We start from the raw sequence: 22,914 nt of genomic DNA on the forward strand, positions 1-22,914 counted from the left end.
ACGCGAGGGGTCAGAGCTGTTCTGGAGGAAATGATAAGGGAACAAACGCTTGACCCCGCAGAAGCAGGACGCCGCCTGCCTCCCCTCACCAAATCATCCCTCTGTCAACCTGGGGGCAAGGTCCATTGCCTCAGCGTCTGCATTATTAATGCAGAGGTAATAGTGCAGTCTCATGGTGCCATCTGCTTCTGCCATCCACTTTCACTGAGTCAGTCAGCATTAAATAAAATTATTTTAAAGGATAGACAGCCTCTACTGTATGAATGGGATTATCTTCTGCTAGTGATGCTGAAGTGAAATCATTTGTTGCATTCAGACTGTTTTAAATCATTCTCTTTCATGACTGGTTGCAACCACTATGAAAACAGTAGCCACGTTTACATGCAGCCTGGTAGTAAGTTAGCAATGCGACTCATAGCTCAATCGGAATAGTCTAGTCTGATTGAGGCCATTCGGAATACAATTTCTATCCGATTGAACGAGGTGTGTAATCCTGTAAATAATCTGTTAAGTAGAAGAATAATAGCAGGGTAAACGCCTGTATCTGATTACATTCCCAATCGGAATGTTTAAGTACGTTCTGTGCATGTGCGTCACGTCATAACGGAAGTTTATAACAGAGAACTTATAGACAGGAGAATTACCACTCTATAATGTCTTCCTGGTTTCTCAAACGCTAGAGGGCACTCCTGAGCGTCTCAAAAATTAGTGGGTTAAGATGCAGCATTTGAGTAAAATCATAGTTTATAAATGCGTAAACATTTTTCAGATAAAACAATACGTTCATTTCCTGAACACAGAACAGCGTAAAACATTTGAACACTGCTGTTTTATTTTTTAACACTCTTGAACTCGAGTTATAGGAGTTTAAAATGATGCCTCATGTACGTCCATGACGTCAGTGAGTGCGAATAGATAATGAGCTGCTCTGGTCACCAAGCAATCAGCACTCAGTAGCAGTAATGCTAGTGTTGTACTGCCCAAAACCCGTTTGCTGTAGAAAAAAGGAAACATACAGGTGAGTTTTCTTTGCTGTTTTAGTGAAATACATCCTTACACTTTCTAAAATTAAAGGCAAGTTCTGGGCGAGAGATTAGAAACTATTTTAACTTTTTGTTTTTAGCTGTTTAGTTCCATTTACTCCCATTCATTGAGGACCTGCTTGCGGGCACCCTCTGGCAGTCATGTTTTTGATGTAACGGGGGAAATAGGAAGAGGCCAGGCTCCTCATAAACCGGCTCTGGTTTAACATGGCGGGAGCCAGAAACTGGTCAGAAGTTTATGCTTCAAACTTTAAAAGACAGCAAGATGGATGGCCATGAAGCTCGCCGTAATGAGCTGTTTAGACGAGTAGACGAGCAAATGAATGATAGCATGTTTACCAAAATATAAAGCAAACTGAAAACGGATCGAAGTTTCTCAAACTGGCGTCTTCCAAAGTTAAAAGCCAGAATGGTAAAAGCAGCTCTGACTGGACTCACATGATGCTTGTTGTCATGGTAACGTCTATACTAAGTGGTACACTAAGCATGTTACTGCTGTCGGAACAAAACCTTGTACCTCCATATTTATCATTTTTCAGTTTTTGACATAATTTGAAAATGCCTGCTGCTCTTTACATTGTGTGTAAACTCCATGATGATTGGATCAAAGGAAACAGCCCAAAAAGACTTGGAAAAAAGTCTGGTTCCATTGACTTACATTAAAAGTAAAGTGTGTTTTTTCCTTCTCCCGTAAAGTTACTATTTTGGAGATACGAGGTTTTGTTCCAACAGCAGCGATGTGCATAATTTTGGATCTGATAACTTGTCATGAGCATGTAAACAGAGATTTTCATCAGATTGTCGAGTAGAGTGAGCGGATAAACACCTCAGTCTTAATCTATAATCGGAATGAATTCAATCGGATTGGCAAAAATCATTGCATGTAAACACAGCTGATGACAAAAGAGAGAAAGTCTATCACAGGAACTTTGAGATGAACATTCCACACAGATCAGGCTGAGGAGCAGCAGCAAGCAATGAGTCTCTCCCCAATTCCCCGAGCCACGGTTTGGAATTGGAGTGGGATTTGGGCCTGGGCGCATGATGTGAACAGAACATTTGTTTGGGGAGCGTTCAGATTCCTCAGCTGTCAGCCAGCGGCAGCTGCTTCTACCGGGCCTGAGATTCCCCCCAATGATGAAGCGCCACTCCGATTGGCTGCTGGAGGTGGCACGCTCCTGCCTCCACGCCCTCCAGAGAGACAACGCTGATGGAGACAGCTGGAGGAGGACGGGGTCTGGGCGGTGGAAGAGGAAACAGGGGAAGGAGAGGGAGGGCTGCTACAGGAGTGCCTTCACCATATTAATATTCTCTCCTACCCTCGAGCTGAAAATTAAGGTCCAAGCCAGGCGTGGAGAAGGAAAAAGTCTGCAAAGACTGGGTCAGGGAGAAAACGGATGCCGGAAAGTGACCTGAGTTATGAGATATATCAGTTCAATTTGTTCACCAGTAACGTAGATTATCAGAACTCAATTACTGTAGGGTTAGCGCTGCATTCGGTTAGGGTGGCGCCAAGATTCACTTTAGGGAACTGATGTTTCATATTAGTCTGCCTGTCTGAGTGTCTGCTTTAATTCTCATTACATCGCCGATGCATTGCCAGTTCATGTCGCAACATAGCAATTCTCTATAGAGAAAAACTCATGATTGAGCAATCATGCAAATGTTGTAGCCCATTACTTTGTTAACAAGTGTTTTCTGATCCCCAGAAAGATGCAAGACATTTTTAACGGTAATGTCTCGGAAGTAGCTCCCGCATCGTGACAGAGGAGCAGGATTCCACATAGAAATAACTTCATTTGCAAGCGCGCACACATACACAAAAAGTTATGAGTTTTTCATAAGAATATTAGGGCTGAATGACCAATTCCCTGAGCAAGTGGGCCTTAATTTTTGTACTAGAAAAAGAGCACCTCGTTTTGTGTGTGTCTCTCTCTCACATTGCAGTAATTACCAGCTGTTGTAAAGTGCTATCAAGCCTTCCAGCCAGGCGTGAATGAAATGTGCTCGCATTTCAAATGAAAGATGGTCTACAAATGTGCTGCACCAGACTGCTTAACCGAAGAGATATGAATGCAAATGAAACTCCATCGCAGGAAAAGACTAATAAATACTAATAAATACATTAAATGCATCTCTACATTAAAGCCAGGCTGAACTAATTTGGCCAAAATCAAAGACAACATTCTCATCAGAGAAGAAGATCAAACCCAGGACTGAGTATATATTTAGCCTCCCATGTTCCGACGCTAATAGATTCCTTAAGGAACATTGATAGCTTAACTACCTGACTAATCAATTTAGGGCCCAGAGGGCGGAACCATCAAGACACTCAGCTCACCAACTTAGCCCTGTATCTGACAGGACCATTCCCAGTGAGACAGCCCAAATCGATGCAGGATTACTCCATGGGGGCCCACCTGTAGCACCACAAAGACCCTAATTATCACTTTGCTCAGTGCCAGAGGGACTTCCTAATATTATGAGTGTATAGTGGTTTCCAAGTCCCAAAGGGGGATGCTTTGGCGGTTAGCACGGAGCAGATGATCGGAGTAGGGCACAATTGGGGTCCCTGTTCACCTCCCCAGGGATTCCTCCCTTTGCCTTGTACTCTCTCCAACATCAAAGTCGTTCAGCGGCCTTGGCTTAAGTCTCAATTGAAGGGCTTTCAGTCTGCGATATGAAACCTGCATGTACCACCCACACAACATCAAAGGCTAGCTCTGCTAACAAGAGGCTCAAACTGTATTACTCAAGCTAGCTGAAGTGGATTAACGTCTATAGAGACACAAGGTTGAAAAATTCATATTTGACGTAGAGGAAAGCTTGTCTCCGTTGCCTCATGCTGGGGCAGATAAATGATGCTAAGTGACCCATACAGAGAACGGATCCAGATCTCAACGGCCGGCTAGAAATAGGACGGCTAGAAATGTGGAGGCAATGAAGAGCTGACGATGGCCCCCCTTCTCCATGGCTTTCTCTCTCATCTCTTTCTATTCTCCCCAAACATCCACCATTTTTGCAGCTTCAAAGAATTTGCCATATGTTTATTCCTTTGTTTCTTTAAGTCTTTTGTCTCAGACCTCTTACAGACGCAACGAGCACACGCGGAAGTCAAAGCTACAATAACACAGTCAGGAGCTGCTCCATCATTATCATTTTTCACTGCAGTTTCAGTTTTCTTACAGTGAACCAACCGTAGGCGGCCCTGTTTGTTACAGCACTGAGTGAACTTTTTAAATCACGAACGTTAGCTTCACATTTATAACCCATAAATGTGCTCCCATCTCTCCTCAGCACGGCCCTCTGCCCCCCAGCCCCTCTTTCACCAGGGGGCCAAGACATATAAAAAAAGAAGAATTGACTCTCGGTGGCCCAGTTATTGAATTGTCCTTTTCTGAGCAGGCCGTCTACTGTCTGCACCAAGGTGTTTCACCGCTCACAGCAAGATATTGTACATACTAGGTCATGCCTGTTACACTTCTCGGAGAAAGAACGCTGATCTAGGATCAGCTTTCACCTTTCAGATCGTTATTAGCACGGTCAAGAGGGAGCTGGTTGTAGAGTAGCACTTTTATTCAGATTTGATAAAAAAAGACAAGCGTCGGTGAAGGTCAGTGAGAAGCATCGTCCTGCTGCCTGCGTCCACTGAAAAGTGACATGTGACGTTATCTTAAATCTCATTATGAGAAGGTGGTTAGAATATTTGAAGGGTATTCAACCCATTTGTAGACATTCTGACCTGTTTTAAGAAATGCTGTCCAGTGAAGTTGGCAGATGATTTTACCTGTTTGATGATATCTAGTGATCACACAGTATCAATTTTTCATATTTTTTGAAAACTCCTAAGCTTTAAAGTGAGATTAAATTGAAACTTTACTTCCGCCCAAAAAACAAATACACTAGTAACTGGACCCAATTTAATGCACACTGTCTTTTGCAGTCTGTTTGTTTTAGGTGCAAACTGGGTGAATTCTACCTGGTTGTTATGCACAACACTGGTGCACATGCCTAATTGTGCAGTGTATGAGCTGTTTGCATGGCCTCTTCCTCACGCATGTGCTTCTTGTCAGGGTAGGCTGAGCAAAATGTGGGAAGGTCACACACAAAGTGGGTCCAAATATTAGAAGTGCAACTGATTTTAAATTCTGCTGCATTTCCTAAAGTTCGAGCAACTGGCAGCGCCTGGTTTTGTATCGATTTCCCTCCACCTTTTCAAAGCAGGTGTAAATGCTGTTGGCTGTATTCTGGACTGATGAACTGAACTGCATACTGCATAGTTTTTAATAAAGCCACTACAGCAGATTTTGGCACCACCATCAGCAACAGTCCACAGACCGTAGTTGTAATCGTAACAATCCATCAAGAGTTCAGTTTTCCCAACTTTTGCTGTCGGTGGTGAAATAAACCAGACGCTGATTATTTGGCGATTTACGAATGCGAAACATATCATTGTTGAATTCCAGATGAATCCAGTGTTATATGTTGAAAAATAGAACTTGCTCTGTGAGTTTGGTACGTTTGGTCAAGTGTGAAAGCTGTTTTCAAGCCCAGGGTGGTCCAGACAACCGATCTCTGGTCCTCCTGAAATCGGTGGTCTGGTGTTCCTAGTGTGGAAGCTTTTGTGTCCTTTTGAACCGTGACTGCTTCAACTTACCACGTCACTTCCCGTTTCAGACTGATGGTGGGGAAAGGACTGTCGTAGACAGCGAAGGAGGCAGAATGCCTCATAGATATAGGGTGCAAAGATGGCTTTCAAGCACAAATGAACACAACTATAAGAACTCTCTTGTTGAGAAGGGTAGTATCCAAGGAAAATAATAATAAAACAGGAAAAGGATGAAGCTACAGCTTAACATTTTCAGAAAAGCGATGTATGGAATTCTTGTGTGTGAAAGCAAACCAGTGATAATGAGCCCCTCCCCCCCAGAACTAGCCCAGAATAGGACCTGAATGTGAACTCAATGGCTTTGTTCACACAGCAGGTAAAAGTGGCCCAAATCAGATCTTTTTCTCCATATGTGACACAGATGTGTGTCTGTGTGTCAATGTGAACAGATAAACACACTGAATCTGACATTTTCATATGTGGTACTGAAATCCGATACGTATCTGATGTACAGTAATGTGACTCAGTCTGAACAGCCAGATCGGAATTCATACGGCTTTTACATCAATCCAACTCCACATTAGTCATAATTTTGTGCTGCATTTTTCTTTGCAAAAAATGAGAAGAGACGTATCAAAACCCTCCGTGTTTGAAGAGATTTCTAAAGAAATGTCCGAACGCGGCCGCAGGGGAACGATGCTGCAGCATCAAAGAACAGATAAAAGTCTGAAAGCAAAGTTTGAAGAATCCGAGGAAACGAACCAAAGAAGTGACCGCGCCCTTTTTATGGCTCGAACACATTCTGGGTGATGAGCCCAGCTGTCAGTCAGTGAAGCTTCATGATGGCTCCTGTGATGCTGGCGAAGATGAAACTGAACCCTCTGGGAGTGACTGGCGTTCCTTCACGGTCAGGACTGTACCTCTGGATGAGCCACGTGAAGCAACGTGATGTGTTTTTCTTTTGTGCATGTGGGTCAGTTTAGGAGCTGATCTGTTCAGACTGATGTCGCATATAAACCACATTTAAAAGACAATGTGAACAGCCAAAAAAAAAAAATCGGATTTGGTGAGAAAATCAGATTTGGGCAGCTTTTACCTGCTGTGTGAACGTAGCCTTTGTGCAGTGCTTGGGCTCATATTTAAGGCCAGATTTGTTCCATCACTGGATTGGATTCATTCTTTTTTCCCTCTCATTTCCTTTTAGGATTTTTCTGCTGATATCGGCCTGATATCGATATATCATCTGCACTTTAAAGAAATATGTAAATATGTCTAAAAAACAGGTCGAATAGTCTTAAAACACTTCACAACAATCTCTTAAAGAGAAATTAGATGTATGAACTACTTTCTCACTTGCCAAGATATGATTGGCGGGTCGCTGGAGGACTGCATGTATGTGATTCTGTGTTTGTGTCTATGTTTTAAATATAGACAAACAGCATAGGGGGAGGGGGGGGGGAGGGAGCAGAGGTGTGGAGTTAAAGGAGATGTGACAATTTGCAGCTGAAAGAGAGAAAAGAGAGAGAGAGATACAGAGCGAGGGAGAGAGAAAGAGAGAGATGACTTGCCTGTGATGACCCCAATTACCGCCAGGGAGATCAAAGTGCTCGCGGCTGCTGTGATATTTAAATGATGAGCCTGGATAGGGCCTCCGCTTTTCATATCGGCAAATGAAGGAGCTAAAGCCCACCCTCCCTCGCTTCTCTCTCTCTCTCTCGCTCTGTCTCTCCCCTTTATGCCGCGCGTGAAAAAGAGCAGATCTACAGCTCTCCCTCGTCTACCTCAGAATATTAATGAGAATGAATGCTATGCAATCCTCCCAGGTTCTCTCTCTGTCTCTCTGTCTCTCTCTCCCCCCACTATTAAGCTGTGAGGGCCAGGGAACAAGCGCCTTTCCCCAGTTTGGACTGTCTTGAGAGAGCAGAACAACATTCTGCCTGGTTAAGAGAGACCGAAAGGTCAGACGCGTGTGCGCGAGAGACGAGATGGATGGATCAATGAAGAGAGACCAGAAAGAGCTAGAATGGAACACAGCGGGTGTGTGTGTCTGTGTGCACGCATGTGAACGTGTGTGTGGGGAGGCGTATTGAATTACAAATCTGCTGAAAGGGAGGAGGAGATATAAATATTGATGATTCAGATGGCTACCTGAGAGACTGAACAACTCTCTTGTTATCTACATCCCTCTGTTGCCTTTGTTAACGGTCCGCGTCACCATGGCAACTAGCAATTAAATGGCAGAATGCATTTTAACATCGGCGACACGTTCAGATCCGTGACGGCCGGCGATGAAAAGGAACTCCGTAGCTGTTGATCAGAGGGGAAGCCAAAACGTGTGGAAATAAATGGCAAACTTGATCAAGCGCAGCTGCAACTCCCCGCATTGAGATCGCCTTCAAAGGCCCTCGAGGAGTGATCTGAAAAGGTGTAGACAGCATCTAGTAACATGGTCAGCGCTCATTCAGAGGACGTCCAACAGATGCAGCACGTTCGGTACGTAGTAACGGACTCCACAGTTGCTGAGCCTGCCCTCTCCACAGGCTATTCTGCTGCTCCATTTGACTGACTAGAGAGGCTGTGCAGTCATAATCCCATTACTCACAACCTCTAATAAAGAAAAATCACTCAAATAAAGGAGTTTTGGAGTATGTGGAGGCTAGGCTGCGCTTAATACCTGAAACGTCAGATATCGCTGGAGAGAATCTGTGAATCATCTGCACAATTTGGCCGCTTAATGGGGATCCTCAATATTACCAAATAAAGAGCTCTGCAGGGCCGAGTATTAGTCATATTAAGCATGGAGAGAGGGGGCGATGGAAGCCTTTTGATCAGCCAGCGAGGTCCCGTCATGCTTTCAAGGCTCTTAGTGAAATAAAATAAAGAGGCATTAGTGATCCTTTGTACTCCTATTTGGGGAAAAAAAATAGAAACAGAAACAGAAGATGATAAAGAGGAGCCGCAAAAACAAAGAAAAGCCACAAAGGTTGGTTCTGTTGGGGGGTTTTCAATTGAGTTATGCCTTAACCTGCGCACTAGCGAATTTATTCTGTTAGTCACAGACAGTAATGGTGGTCTTTTTTTCCAGAAAGCTGTTTAATGATCTTTCTTGTCTAAATATCTATGCAAGTAGGGCTTCCCTACCTACCAGACAGAACATCTTGGTTCTAGAACAGCTGGGGTACACTTTGGCCCTCTTTGCGCACATTCATAATAATTACAATTTATGAATCCCACTTTGGCTGTTCTTCTTGACTTTCCCTGGATATTTGTTTCCTCAGAAGATCGGAGGCAGAGCCCATTTCACCCCACCACCCCCACCGCCCCCCGTGACCCGACTGCCCATTTGTCTACCGTCTCCCACTCTCTCTCTCTCTGTGCTCGCCCACTCATGTCACAAATGAACATTTCCCACAGCAGGTCCAGCTTTGAAGATATCAAAGCCGTATCAGATCCATCCCTCGGCTTCATTTGCCCAGTCGGAACGTGGTGCTGTGGCCCAGCTCAGCGTGGCCATTTGAGCCCAATGCAGGTGGTCATCTCTACCTTTCATCAGAGCTGTTAGGCAGCGTTGAGAGACACAGTAGGACTGAGGCGTTGGGGGTCACGCTGTCACATCACGGACCAGATGAGATTGGGTTTGATGCTCAGCAGAAGCTTGAGGTGTTTGAGAGATTCATATCGGGCTGGCCTGAACAGAAATTTACAGGCTTTGAATACTCGTTAGTACTCAAAGACTCATTCTCATCCAGAAAAACAATAATATTTATGTTTTATGATTAAACAACATTTTAATTATGTTCGTTCCTGGAGTTTAAAATTCATCCAATCAGCAACGACAGTAGTGTATACTGCTATATATATGTATATTGCTATAGAGGCCATGACTGTAGTCATCCTATTCAAGTAGGCTACAGCTTTTATGTTATAAGTCATGTTATTATGAATTTCTCACTGAGCATATATGTACAATACCGAGGCATCTTTTCACTCTGTTCTCCTCCTACATGGCCTGCTGTTAGTGTGTGTGTGTGTGTCTGTGTGTGTATGTGTTTGTATATGTGTGTGGGTGTGTGAGGGTGGACAACATGGACAGGCTGCTGACTGGCTACAGCTGCTAAAGGAGAACCCTACGCTGGGCACTTGTGATATTTTAAACATCTGGTGTTTTCACATAAATCATTATGGCTGTATCGATTTAAAAGCAATAATGTGGTGGGTCCACCAGACCACTGAGTAATAAACACATCAACACAACACAAGGGTTAAAGGCCATGTGGAAAGCAGTGCAGTTTGTTGTGCTCTCAGCTGAGGTTTATAGTTAGCATAAATGTATGATGTATTTAACTAAACTAGCTATAATTTGCCTATTTTAAACATATTCCATAGATGTTATTAATAGGAGTGGCACAGACTAGTCAGCTAACTATAACACTAATGACATAGATGTTTCAGAGAAGACAGGTGAGGAGCCTGGTGATTTCAGGGTCCTTATCTCCAGTTTCCTGAAGGCTAGCAATGAGATCCAGAGCTTGTAGGAAAGGGCACATCACGCTCTGCCTGTGGCGCGTTTTCCTAACATTTCTCCACTGATCTACAGTACTTCACATATCAGACTCTGAACTTCATTATCTCCAGTTTCCCGAAGACTACAATAAAACGTCGTGTGTTGTGGGAGAGGTGGCATAATGGCCTGTAAATCTGGAAAGTTTGAAGTCAGTTACTCATATTGTCACCGAGTTACGGTGTGTTCAATTTCTCTGGCTCTGGACCTCCGTCACAGTTGAGTGAGTCAGCGAGGTCGCCTTGGGTGAGCCTAAAGCCGGGGTTGCACTACACGACTTTTGCCCCGATTTTAGCCCCGGTTCTCAGTCTGGCTGAGTCTGAGCTGGTCGGCTCTAGTCTGCAGATTTTTGGGTCAGTCGGAGTCGACAGTTGGAGAGACTTTTGGCCTCCTGGCTGCGTTTCTGACCAGTCGGAGTTTGTCAAACGTTTAATTTCTTCGACCCGACTCTGACTGTAATCTAGTGTAAACTTGTCAACGACTCAATCTGAACAGACTCCTGCAACAGCCAATGAGAACTAAGAGCACGAATGAAGAAATAACAGCAAGTAAACAAAGAAAAATGGTGAAAAGTCTCTCACGTGTGGAGCGAAGCTTTTTAATGAAGTTTAAGGCAGAATTGAGTTTATGTACATTTAAAACTCTAAAAATACCGAACTGATCACATTTTTAAATCCCTGATCCTCATTTAAACATGTTTACCTGCTGCTTCTTTACTGTGTCGGCGCAAACGGCAGAGAAAACAGCAGCAGGAGCTCCAGGTTTGTTTATTTGGGTCTCCTAGTAACTGGAGAATGTGTTCTGTTCGGTTCAGCAACAGCTTAGAAGTTGAGTAGTGTGTGATCCCTAATCGTTTAGTGTGTGATCTCCAATATTTCAGTCGCCCCAAAAAATCAGAAAAAAACAGTCAGATAGTATGAGACACCCAGTCTTTTATAAGCTGTTCAGACTTTAAAAGTCGTGTAGTGAAGCCAAAGCTTAAGTTGGATTCAATTTGGTGATATTCAAGGGCTGTGCGTCACACTTTACTGACCTGTGGTGTTTGGGGTCATCACAGATTTTTAAAGCTGGATTTTTAACGTCATTTGTTGCAAAGCATACCCTTCTCCTTTGGTTTTGTTCATGACATCATCATTGATAAGTTGACTCAGCTTTCATCACATAGCTGTTGACTTTAAAATATCTGAAGTCATGCTAGTTATTAACTAGTTATTAATAATAAACAGGCAAAATGTAGTTTAGGCTTGGAAAAAAAAGAGAAAAAGCTGCAGAAAACTAAAAGTTACCTGAATACCAATAAACAAATACATGAGTACTCTATTCTGACCATGTCGCTGCCATATTCTCAGGATGGAAATTCACTCCATTCCATCGTCCTTCGTAAAGAGGGTGGGCTACTCCTGCCCAAATCTAGAGACAGGAACTTTCCAATCAATATCACGTTTCATCACTTTTGTTTTAGGTTTAAGCATTCGGTGCAAAACTGAATGTGATCTGTAGTACATTAGGGAGGCACCAAATGATCTGGTGATATTGAGCAGGGCATTGCTACAGCAATGACCCACTAAGATCACCAGACTCTCCAAACAGCTGCTGTGATCATCACTCACACTGTAACAAAACTCAGGGTAAAACCCGTGTTGATGACCTTCTCCAACAGCTGGGGCCTTTTGCTCCGTTCCACCCCGAATGGTCCAGATAGAGATTCTACTCCGGGGCCTGGGGAAGATGAGCCCAGCAGATGAGAAAAGATGTGCTTGGCGGCCAATTCTCATTCAGCAGCCGGCCTCGCCCCGATAATGAGGTGGATCTCAATTATGCCGCTCCGCTGCTGTGAAATGGACCGGGGGCTCCCGCCACGGTGCCTCTCGAGGCCCTTCAAGCCCCCTTGTCCAAATTGAACTGATGGAGCAGAAAAGCCATTTGATTTTCGCTCTCACCTATAAAAAAAAAAGAAGCGGGACCAGGCATGGGCCAGCCGGCAAGAACACCAGGCTGGCGGCTGGCTTTGGCGGGCATTCACGCAGAGGTCGGGCACGCTGTTGGTGGCTCACATCAGGTGTGGTTTATAGGGGCGTAATTAGATTTGTGCTGACAGTCTGTTGACACAGAATGTATTAATTGGGGTGGCCTGGATTGACATGCATTTAGATAGCCACACCACAAATGCGTGAAACTCGGCGCAGTGAGGACTAATTGCGTCGAGTCTCGTAATTGTGGCTCTCTTGATTAATGGGAGCCCCCTTCACCAGCATATGGCAACGTTGACCTCATATTTATTGAGTTAGCAGACAATCTGAGAGGGGCGGGCATGTCATCTGCTCAATTTGGATCAGATTGAACTGGATTGTTGGGATTCTGAAGTTCATTTTAACTTCATCCCTCATAATGGTAATAATTCACACATCAATGAATGGTTCCACATCACGAGTCAAGGCAGCACTGTTGTTTATTTAAAGTCAGATGCTGTAGTGCCACCAATTTGTACTTTGGCTTACGATGATGCTCCAGCCTGCCAGGTAAAATGTAGTCCAAATTAGGATTTGCTTCAACTGGGAGGCCAGTTGTTGTACCGCAAAGAAACAGATGTTTAATTCCAGTGACCAAAGCCACGGAGACTTCACAACCTCCATTGGCCTTAAGAAAAAGATGAATGTATGAGCCAACTCAGATAAAGGGTTGTATTTCCACAGATATGGTACCAAACAGCCTGGGCCTGCACAGCTTACACCCGGAGCCCAGTCCGCTGGCCTCAGACCACCAGGCCCCGTCTCCTACTCAGCTCCACTACCGCAACAAGGTCCAGCACCGTCGCTTCTCTATGGAGGTTAGTGCCACATGTCTACTACAAAGCAAAAAAAACTGCTTCCTGTGTGCTACATGTGTAAAAAGACTCTTAAATTAGTGTCCATGCATAATGCATAGGTCTTAATAGAAGTGATCCTGAGGTACAATAGATGCCCATTCATATAATGTGCGTGAACTGACCTGTATGATGTTATTTAAAGACACAATGCAAGAACCATTAGTAACACTGAATTGATGGCATCCAAATGAGCATTCAGCATACATGAGTTTGGACCATTCATGATAGACATGACAAGCCAAACAGCCCAAGAGCTGTCGTAAATATCAGCACCTTTCTGGAGGTGACTTTCATCTTGTTGGAAACAAACAAACCCAAACAACCTCCCACAAAATAGACCCCCGAGGGGGAATAACAGATTAATCAAAGGCTCCCTCAGCAGCGGCAGCCACCACCATCATCATCCTCCTCCTCCTCGTCTTCCCCTCTCTCCCAACCCACCATTACTCGCCTGTCCCCTAAGCCCTGATTGTGTGTGAAGGACAAATACCGGCCTCGCATTACGGCCCTCTCCTCCGTGTCACTTCTGCCAGAAGGCCTGGCGAAAAGATGGAGGCTTTGGCTAAACGCAGCCGACGGGTTATTTTTAAGTCGGGTCCCATATCACAGCAGAGACTTCACATTCGGAGTCCTCCCAAGCCCCGCTGTCAGCCCTTGTGTTCGGCAGCCATGTATCTCAAGGAGGGAAATTGGAGTGAATGCCCTCTCCATTTTCAAATCCATTGGGTTCCTTTCTGCTCTCTCGAACCTTTTATCTGCACTATGCACCCTTATTTCGGTCCCAGGGGCTGGGCTGAAAAGTGCTGGGGAGAGAAAGAGTGGAAAAAGCCTTGCTCTCCTTTAAATTGCTTGATAGTTTTATTGTGCCACCACATAAACCTCCTTAAGAGGCAGAAGGGCACAAATCCTCAGAATTCAGTCCTTCACTCACAGCAAATGAATTAGTTCCTCCAACGTACGCTTGTAAGTGTGGTAATTTTTCACAGTATGATTTCATTGCCAGCATTATAAGACATTTTTCAAGAATTCTCATCCAAGCAATTTTGCATACTTAGTCATGCCCTTCAGAATGTGACAGTCTTCTTTGCTGCCCCGAGTTCGGCGCTGAAGGACAAGTAAGACGGAGTCTAACCATGAATCGTGTCACAGTATGCAGGAGACTTTATCTTTTGTCTTTACGTTCCACCGTTCAAAGCTGTCAAATTCACCTTGACGTTCTGTACTGAACACCTGATGCCTCTGTTGCACGTTTAGCTGTCTGCATTTGTTGCCGTGCGCGGGTGTTTCTCTGTGTAGGACGTCAGTAAGCGGATGTCTCTGCCCATGGACATTCGCCTGCCACCGGAGTTTCTGAAGAAGCTGCAGATGGAGAGCCCACAGCCCTGCAAACCGCTTAGCCGCATGTCCAGGCGAGCCTCACTGGTCAGTTGTTTACCGCAGTCAAAACATCAAAACGGCCATTAGGTATGAGTCATTCATTTTTCAGGAGGACATTAGATATTAGGTCATTCAGCTGAATAAGGAGGAGAGAAGTCAAAGGAAGATGGTAAAACAAGCTGATGATCTATAAAATCCAGAGAAAAATGGGGCTCAAAACCTGGTGGGCCTGCAAATCTGTCCCCATCAGATAAACAGCATTTAAAGCTTTCAGAGAAAAGCAAGCTTCACTCTTGCTTACATTTATTTATGGCATTTGGCAGACACTCCTATTCAGAGTGACTTGCGGTTTTAATCATTTTAAATAGGTAGGTGAAGGTAGTGTTAGGAGTCTTCCCCAAGGACTCTTATTGGTATAGTGTAGGGTGCTCACTGAGGATTGAACCCCAGTCTACAGCATAGAAGCCAGAGGCGTTACCCACTACACTATACAACATCTGAAAGCAGCCATAGGTGTTTCTGTCCATCCTTCCACTGTGAGACCCAACACTATGAGTCTGAAAGGATGTGTAGCTGTCAAGAAGCCCTTACTAAGAAAAAGAAAGATGAAAAATTGCTAATCAAATGAAGAACATGTAGTCTCAGAAAAATGAACTGACCGCCCCAGAGTCCAGATCTCACCGTCATTAATTGTTTTTGGATTACTTGGATCGTGAGAAGCAGAAAATGCGACCAAACTAGTCTCTTATAAAGAAAAGATGCTCTGATAGAGGCAAATAGTGGACACACTAAATTCTTAATGAGATTTTATTCTATTTAATTGTTAATGCTTTTGTGTCATTTTCTGCTAAAAATGTTTGTCGACACTGAGAATTGAACAACTTGTACTTAATGGCCGCTTCGACTGTCAATGAAATGAAAGAAGGAGGGTGTCAATACTTTTTCACAGTGCTGTGTGTAATAATTAATAATGAGCAATTTTTGTAAATGATATTGAAACAGACCCAGAAGGATAAGCGGTTTAGATGATGTATGTATGTATGTATATTGAAACAGATCACATGCTTGATTCCAGTCAAATTCCAGTATCTCACATTGATTCCAAAATGATTTACAACTCAGCTACAGAAACTGACAAATATGTTTGAGTGGTATTTTTAAATAGATAAATAGATAGATAAATAAACACATATCAAGCGTTCTCATAACCCAAAGTACACCAATGTGTGTCTTTCATTTTCAGTCTGACATCGGTTTCGGGAAGCTGGAGACCTATGTGAAACTAGGCAAACTGGGAGAGGTGAGTCCTCACATGTTTTTAGGTTACAGCGGGTTGAATCATTTCACTCTCAAGGCTTTTGCCAAATCAAAGCTGATCTCATTTTATTATGCAAACAACGTCAAGAAGGGCTGAACCAAAAAAAGTAGCGATTCACGCAGACTTACAGCAAATCTCAGTATTTTTATTGTTATGGTGTGTTGATTCTGACCCAATATGAGCCACTTTGGTACCACGAAAGCTCATCAATCTCTGATATTCTCCAAACTGCGCTACACCGAACCTGTCAATTTTCCATTAGCTGCAAGAAAACATACACTATGAAGCGTGAAAAATAATGTCCTGTGCACAGCCTGGAGGAATACCCTCGTTCACGGCTGCTTTACTAAAAAAAGGATTGTCTGGAAAATCAGACATGGACAGCCTCACACAGCTGATAACAAGCAGAGGCGTACCAAAGTGAATACCAAATCCGAGCGAAGGCTTTAATGTATTATACGTTTATTTTTTAATGAAACCTTGTGTGCTTTCGCTTTTGGCAAAGCAGGCCGTGCTGCTCGTGGTTCAGCAAGGGTCATGAGCTGAAAGCCCAAATGACTAGAATTAATGAGAATTAATCTGCCCTTTTCTTCTAAGTACCTCATCAGTCTGTCTCTCTCACTCTCTCTCTCTCTCTCTCTCGTTCCTTCGCTCAGCTGCACCTATCAGCCATAACATTAAAACTAACTTGTTTCTACACTTTGTCCATTTTATCAGTGGTGAAAGGGGGCTAATAAAGAAAGAGCAACAGATGGACTACAGTCTGTAACTGTAGAACTACAAAGTGCACCTATATAGTAAGTGGAGCTGATAAAATGGATGAACGGTCGTTTTAATGTTATGGCTGAGCGATGTTTATCACTGCAGTGACTGTATCTCAAATTCTGACTCTACACTGTTAGAAATAAAGGTTCTGTGCAGGTACGTTATTCGTTCGTCAAGGTACAAACAATGTAAACGTTCCCTCAAAGGTACAACAGTGGTTTTAAGGTCTGTTTGTGAACCTTAAATAAGTTTTTCCAGGTGAAAAGTTCGTTTTTGTAGCTTTTCATTAATGTTTTAAAACAGAACAGTAAAATAAAAGCCTGGAGACGAGACGGGGTGTGTGGAGTCAGTACAGCTTAGAAAATATGATTTCAATGGATTATGGTACAGTTATGTTCCCTGAATAAAGGTACTGAGATGTACCTTGATGGTATCACCCCGGTGTCAAAAGGGGGGGCCGCCCCACACCTTTATTTCTGAGTGTAACAACAATATTTTATCCTTATTTCCAACCACTTCCATTTTTAATGCATGCTACATTTGATGTGAACAACATGTCTGGTGCAAATCTGGTAAGAAGAGTCTGGTTTAAGAGGGTTCCATTGAAATCATCTTCTTACTGTTGCAGAATCTCAGTGGCAAACATGTTATCTTTATTTCTGCTACAGGGTACTTATGCTACAGTATTCAAGGGGCGCAGCAAGCTGACAGAAAATCTGGTGGCCCTGAAAGAGATCCGGCTAGAGCATGAAGAAGGAGCCCCATGCACTGCCATCAGGGAAGGTAGTGTCCTTCTCTGAGACGCCTCTCTACCCCAGAATAACTGTCGATTTTTAAGCTCCTCGGTTGTTAAAACTCCAGATTGTAGCCAGGAGTACAAATCCTAGACTGGTGAGCTGCAGGCTTCCTGTCCCCCGGGCCTGAATCTCTCCCCATAAATGAGGGAATGTGTACGTGACAGGAATTGGTGAGGAGGGAGCTTGACATGAATCAAGGCTGCCCCCCAGTGGGCATGCTGCAAAACTGCCCAGATATAGGGAAGGGAGATCTTATGCCACAGCTGCACATGAATGAGAGCTGCAGCACTAGAATGATGCAGAATGTAGTACTGATTCTGAGAGGCTGATGCAAAAGCGGAATGGTCCGACATTCAGAATTCAGATTTACAGTCTTTTCTGTGTTGCTACAGTTTCGCTCCTGAAGAACCTGAAACATGCCAACATTGTTACTCTGCATGACATCATTCACACTGACCGCTGTCTCACTCTGGTCTTTGAGTATTTGGTAAGACTTGCTTGCACAGACATTTGTTTTCACAGAATGCAATCTACATTTGCTGGAAAAGCTCGAGGCGATGCCAAATAAAGCATCGTCGCTTAAAGTACCGGCAGACATTATGTTCTCATTATGTATTCTTTTTTTTTTCCAGGATAGTGATTTGAAGCAGTACCTTGACAACTGTGGAAACCTCATGAGCATGCACAATGTGAAGGTGCCTTGGAGACCATCTATCACTCCCCACGGTCCAAAAAAAAAAGCAATTTCCACATTAATTCCTCCTAATAATTCGTGTAGTTTATGCCGTTCCCCCTTCCCCCCTTTTTTCCCCTGTCTCTCTCTCTTTTTCTCTCTAGATATTTATGTTCCAGCTTCTCCGCGGTTTATCCTACTGTCACAAGAGAAAGATTCTACACAGGGACCTCAAGCCACAGAACTTGCTCATCAATGAAAAGGGAGAACTCAAGCTGGCTGACTTTGGTGAGACTCTTTCAGCAGATTACGCCAGCGCGGCTTTACTTTGGCTGGTTTCACACGGAATAGCAGTGATCCTTATTCTATTCCCCTCAGCAACAGCATGCTTTAGAACTTTCATACTACATAAATCTCAAGATGACACTGGGCCAATTACTGGGTTACCAAGCAACATTTGTTTCCCGGCTGAAGAATGTTTCATATCCCTCTCTGGCTCGTTAGGCCTGGCGAGAGCGAAATCCGTCCCGACAAAAACCTACTCCAACGAGGTGGTGACTTTGTGGTACCGGCCCCCTGATGTTCTGCTAGGTTCTACAGAGTACTCGACACCTATAGACATGTGGTGAGCACCTGCTGATCTACACGTCACCTGCTAGGAGGCACTGCACACCTTTACAGGAATAGTCATAGGAGAAAAAGCTTTTATATACATATCAGTACTGTCCAGACAGCCGAGACCACAATCCCATTCATTTGAATTCCAGTCAATATGGATACTAAGTATGAGTTATTCATTTCATTTATTCATCAGGAAAAAGGTACAAAACACATATTTAACAGACATATATTGGGAATTCTCAATAACTAAATGTAAAGTGTGTCCACGCTTTTCTTTCATTACAGCTTCCATTGTTCTTCAGAGACTTGCTTTCAGTTTTTTATCAGAAATCTGCAGGGATTTTTTCTCAAACTCACTGTAAACACCTTCAGGAAGTTGGTTGCATTTTCTGTTTCTCACAATCCCAAATACAAATTTAGACTAGTCAGACCGTAAAATGTCACTCCACATCTCAAATGTCCAGTTTTGTTGTTCAAATTGTCCTCTTTTTCTTTAAGAAAGTCTTTTTTTCTTAGCAACAGCTTTTTGACAGCTACACATCCTTTCAGACTCATAGTGTTATGTTGTCTTCTTGCAATGGAAGGATGGACAGAAACACTTGTGATCTGAAGCAAAAGTGGAGCTTGATTCTCTCCCATCTTCTAAAGATGAAAGCTTTAAGTGCTGTTTATCTGAAGTTTTGGTGTCTACCAGCTCTTCCAGGTGGTCGTTAGGAGCCCCATTTTCTCTGTATCTTTCAATCGTTTTTTGAACTCCAGGTGTGGAAAATTCTTTTCTGTTTTCCACTTATTTTCCTTTCCCCTTCCTTATGCAAGTGGATTATAAAATATGTCTAATCTCTACAGAAATATCTTCTGAAAATAAACAACCTTGTACACTGTAAAAAAACTTAAACTGATATAGTAACTGATTACATGGCTTTTCTTGAGTTGACTCAACTTGAGGACACCAGAGTTCACCCAACTCAAACTTCTTATTCGAGTCAAAAATCCTCCCAGCTACTGTTTCCAGCTCTGCATCTCAGTTAGATAAACAAAACTGAATTTGTATTCTTTACTCAGTTTCCCCACTAGCTGGCGCTCCATCTATCACACAGCCCCATCTGGCATATTTTCCTCTTGGGTGTTTGGATATGGACAGCCGTGGTATTGCTGGGATTCAAACTCACAACCTCCTGATGTTGGGATGAACTATTAGACAGTTGCACCACATGAGACGACACTTTAAAGTTAAAACAATAAATATTTTCTCCAGTGTATTAAACATTTGTAGACACAAAACCTGAGCTGCTTCATGTGTTCCTGAGTGGTGCAGTGGACTAAACCGTCACCCCAACAGGAGGTTGTGAGTTTGAGCCCCAGTGATGCCACAGCCATCTCTAAGTGTTTACACAGGAGGAAAAATGTCTCGCAGGATTGTGTGATGGAGAGAGTCCTGGCTGGTGGGGATGTTAAGTATAAAAACAAGTTCATTTTATTTACCACGCTGAGATGAAAAACTAAAAAATTAAGTAAAAAAAAAATCAAAAAATTACTCAACTAAAAAGTTTGAGTTGTGTGAACTCTGGTGTCCTCAAGTTGAGTCAACTCAAGAAAAGCCATGAAATCAGTTACTATATCATTTTAAGTTGAGCTGACCTCCCATTTTTAACAGTGTAGCTATAACATTGGTTTTTAGATTGGAAGGATGGAAGAGCTGAAGTGGTAATAGGGTGCACAAAAGCAAAGAGTGAGCAAATCAACCCCTTGACAAGCCATGGCCCCAAAGTTTTATTACACACATCTATAACCTAAGAATAGCTCCATTAGTTTGAACTGAAGTCCCTGTAGTTACTGAATAATAAGCCTTTGTATGAAATAAACCTGGAATATTAAGGGGTTAAAGACTGATTGGTGTTATACTTTGTGTGGAGACTTTTGTGTCATTTTGTGTTAAATATGTGTTGCTTTTTTCTGACAATGAAAAACGAGTAACTTTTACTTGATGGCCGTTTTGACTGGAAATGAAATAAATTGAATAAAAGGGTAGTTTCTGACTTCTGCACAGCACCACAGAGAGCCCAACAGCTGCATCTCATATAGGCATCATAGGCCCCATCTCATTTAATGAGAACAAATAGACTCATATTACCATTGAACTACACGATTCCACTCTTGACTAGCTTTGAGACCTCATTTCCTCCAGGATCCATACGAGCAGCGCTTGTTCGCTTTTTACAGTCACGCCTCGTCTTTGTCACACACATTTATTCCTCAGGTCACTTGAGTTGTTGACTCAGTGACACAAACGTTTTCTTTTTTTAAAAAATCTCAGACTGTAGTGCTCAATAAAAGCCCCGTGTGTTTCAGTAATCTCCGGGATTAGCCCGGTAGGCTAATCAATCCATGTGTGACGGCAGCCGCATGTCTCTTCCTGATATCTACAGCTCACAGACTTCCCATGGCCGCCTTCCACCACGACTAGAAATCAAAGCGTGGTGCAGAGACCATCTTCAAATTCACCTTAACCAAAGCCAGAAAATCTATTAGAATCCAGTCTTTCATGCGAATTATCCCTGCTGCGTGTAAATGTCAAGATTTATTCGTTTATTTTGGAATGAATGCGCTTTTTTTTGCAGAATATAATGGAATTAAGTAGAGCGTGGCATTGTGCTTCAAAGTGACGGTTCCTTGTCTTGGGTTCAGGGGCGTGGGGTGCATTCTGTACGAAATGGCGACAGGGCGGCCCATGTTTCCCGGCTCGACTGTCAAGGAGGAGCTGCACCTGGTCTTTCGCCTCATGGGTACGGTTAACCTTTGACAACTACAACATTCTGTAAAAAGAGCTCCGTGAGTGAAGTGTCATTGCAACTAGACTCTTTTCTTTCCCCCCCTAAATGTCTTGCTTTAAAGACTTGTCAGTATGAACACTCAGGTTCCCGAGTCCCCCAAAGGGCCTTATTTGTTTCGCAAGTTCAATTTGCTTTGCGGTAGAAATATTTCTTTGCCGGAATATGATATTATCACCATCTGTACAAGGTAGAAAATAATGTATTCTTCCTCTTTTCAACCAGGGACCCCGACTGAGGAGACCTGGCCAGGGATTTCGGCTAATGAGGAGTTCAAGTCCTACCTCTTCCCCCAGTATAGAGCCCAGGCCCTTATAAACCACGTTCCCAGGTAGCCGAAGTACAAAACTGCATTTATCCACTATGCATCCCATAAAACACAGAAAACTAATATTGATGGAATGCATTATTACTGAATTCGCAAAGGAGCTTTGAATAATAGGGAAGGAGGTGGAACTTATTTCTGCATACTTGCCTTGCAAATGCTTTATTTAGCCATTTAGCTTTGACTTTTTCACTTTTGTTCCAATTTGTGGCTTCAGGCTGGACACAGAGGGTATTGACCTCCTCTCAGCGCTTCTACTGGTAAGCATGAACGTGTTAAAGATGAATGAATGGTTGAGAGTTTTTGCTGTTAATTATACAAGTTGTTTGTTATTAATAATATAAGTTGCCATTTGAGCTGACAGATATAGGTGATTGATCGGTATGTCTTATTTTTGCAAATGTTCTACAAGCGGTAAACTGTGCAGCACAGTGCTCAGAAAATGATTACACAATTTTTTAGAAAGGATTCAGTATAAAAGGTTATATTTAACGGGTTTCATATATGGCCTCTATACTGTAATATAAACTTTAGTAGCCTAGACACAGAATAAGCACATCCCTGAGCTAAATCACACCAACACTTGTGACTTTCCACCGAAAATCCCTTTTAATCCACACCTAAGATTAATTTATATCCAGGAGCCAAAGCCATGCTCCGCTTATAATCTATATTTGTGATGCACAGTGATAGCAATCCTTCTCAGAACAGCTCCTGAGAGATAATGAGGATAGCCATAGTTGACAGCCATGTAAGAGGAATAGACTCTTATGTCCCTTCACACGTGTTATTATCACATTATTCCATCCTTCATCTTGTTGATTGCCTGTATGTACAGATCCATAGCTCTCCTAATGAGCACAGACTTTGTGAAAAGGCCATGGAGGTGCTTTATAATGCTGTGATCTACTCCGACATGGACTTATTGATATGTCGAAAAAATGAACATCAGCAAATCTAGTTTTGCTGAATGCAGCCAGGGAACAATGTTCAGACCACTCATGTTTGCTTAGAAGTTGAAGTTCTCAACAGTGAAACAGTGAAAGACGGCTAAAATTACTCTCCTTACTTTGGAGGAGAAAAAATGTTATCTCAACAGAGTCGATAAAATAGGCTGAGATCCTTACACAG

At 43.1% G+C, this 22,914-nt stretch overlaps 1 protein-coding gene across 2 annotated transcripts in view; it reads left to right on the forward strand.

The window, feature by feature from the left end:
* Window positions 1-22,914, forward strand: part of cdk18 (cyclin dependent kinase 18) — a 70,796-nt gene that overhangs the window by 36,701 nt on the left and 11,181 nt on the right. For both annotated transcript variants that reach the window (XM_036559360.1, XM_036559361.1), the window contains exons 3-13: window positions 12,907-13,040; window positions 14,376-14,501; window positions 15,700-15,756; window positions 17,208-17,322; window positions 17,729-17,823; window positions 17,969-18,031; window positions 18,174-18,297; window positions 18,514-18,634; window positions 21,316-21,413; window positions 21,684-21,789; window positions 22,001-22,043. In XM_036559360.1, coding sequence (XP_036415253.1) covers window positions 12,907-13,040; window positions 14,376-14,501; window positions 15,700-15,756; window positions 17,208-17,322; window positions 17,729-17,823; window positions 17,969-18,031; window positions 18,174-18,297; window positions 18,514-18,634; window positions 21,316-21,413; window positions 21,684-21,789; window positions 22,001-22,043 — 1,082 coding nt within the window. The remainder of the gene's footprint in view (window positions 1-12,906; window positions 13,041-14,375; window positions 14,502-15,699; window positions 15,757-17,207; window positions 17,323-17,728; window positions 17,824-17,968; window positions 18,032-18,173; window positions 18,298-18,513; window positions 18,635-21,315; window positions 21,414-21,683; window positions 21,790-22,000; window positions 22,044-22,914) is intronic.

Source organism: Colossoma macropomum, unplaced genomic scaffold (genome assembly GCF_904425465.1).
Source record: "Colossoma macropomum unplaced genomic scaffold, Colossoma_macropomum, whole genome shotgun sequence".
NCBI lineage: Eukaryota > Metazoa > Chordata > Actinopteri > Characiformes > Serrasalmidae > Colossoma > Colossoma macropomum.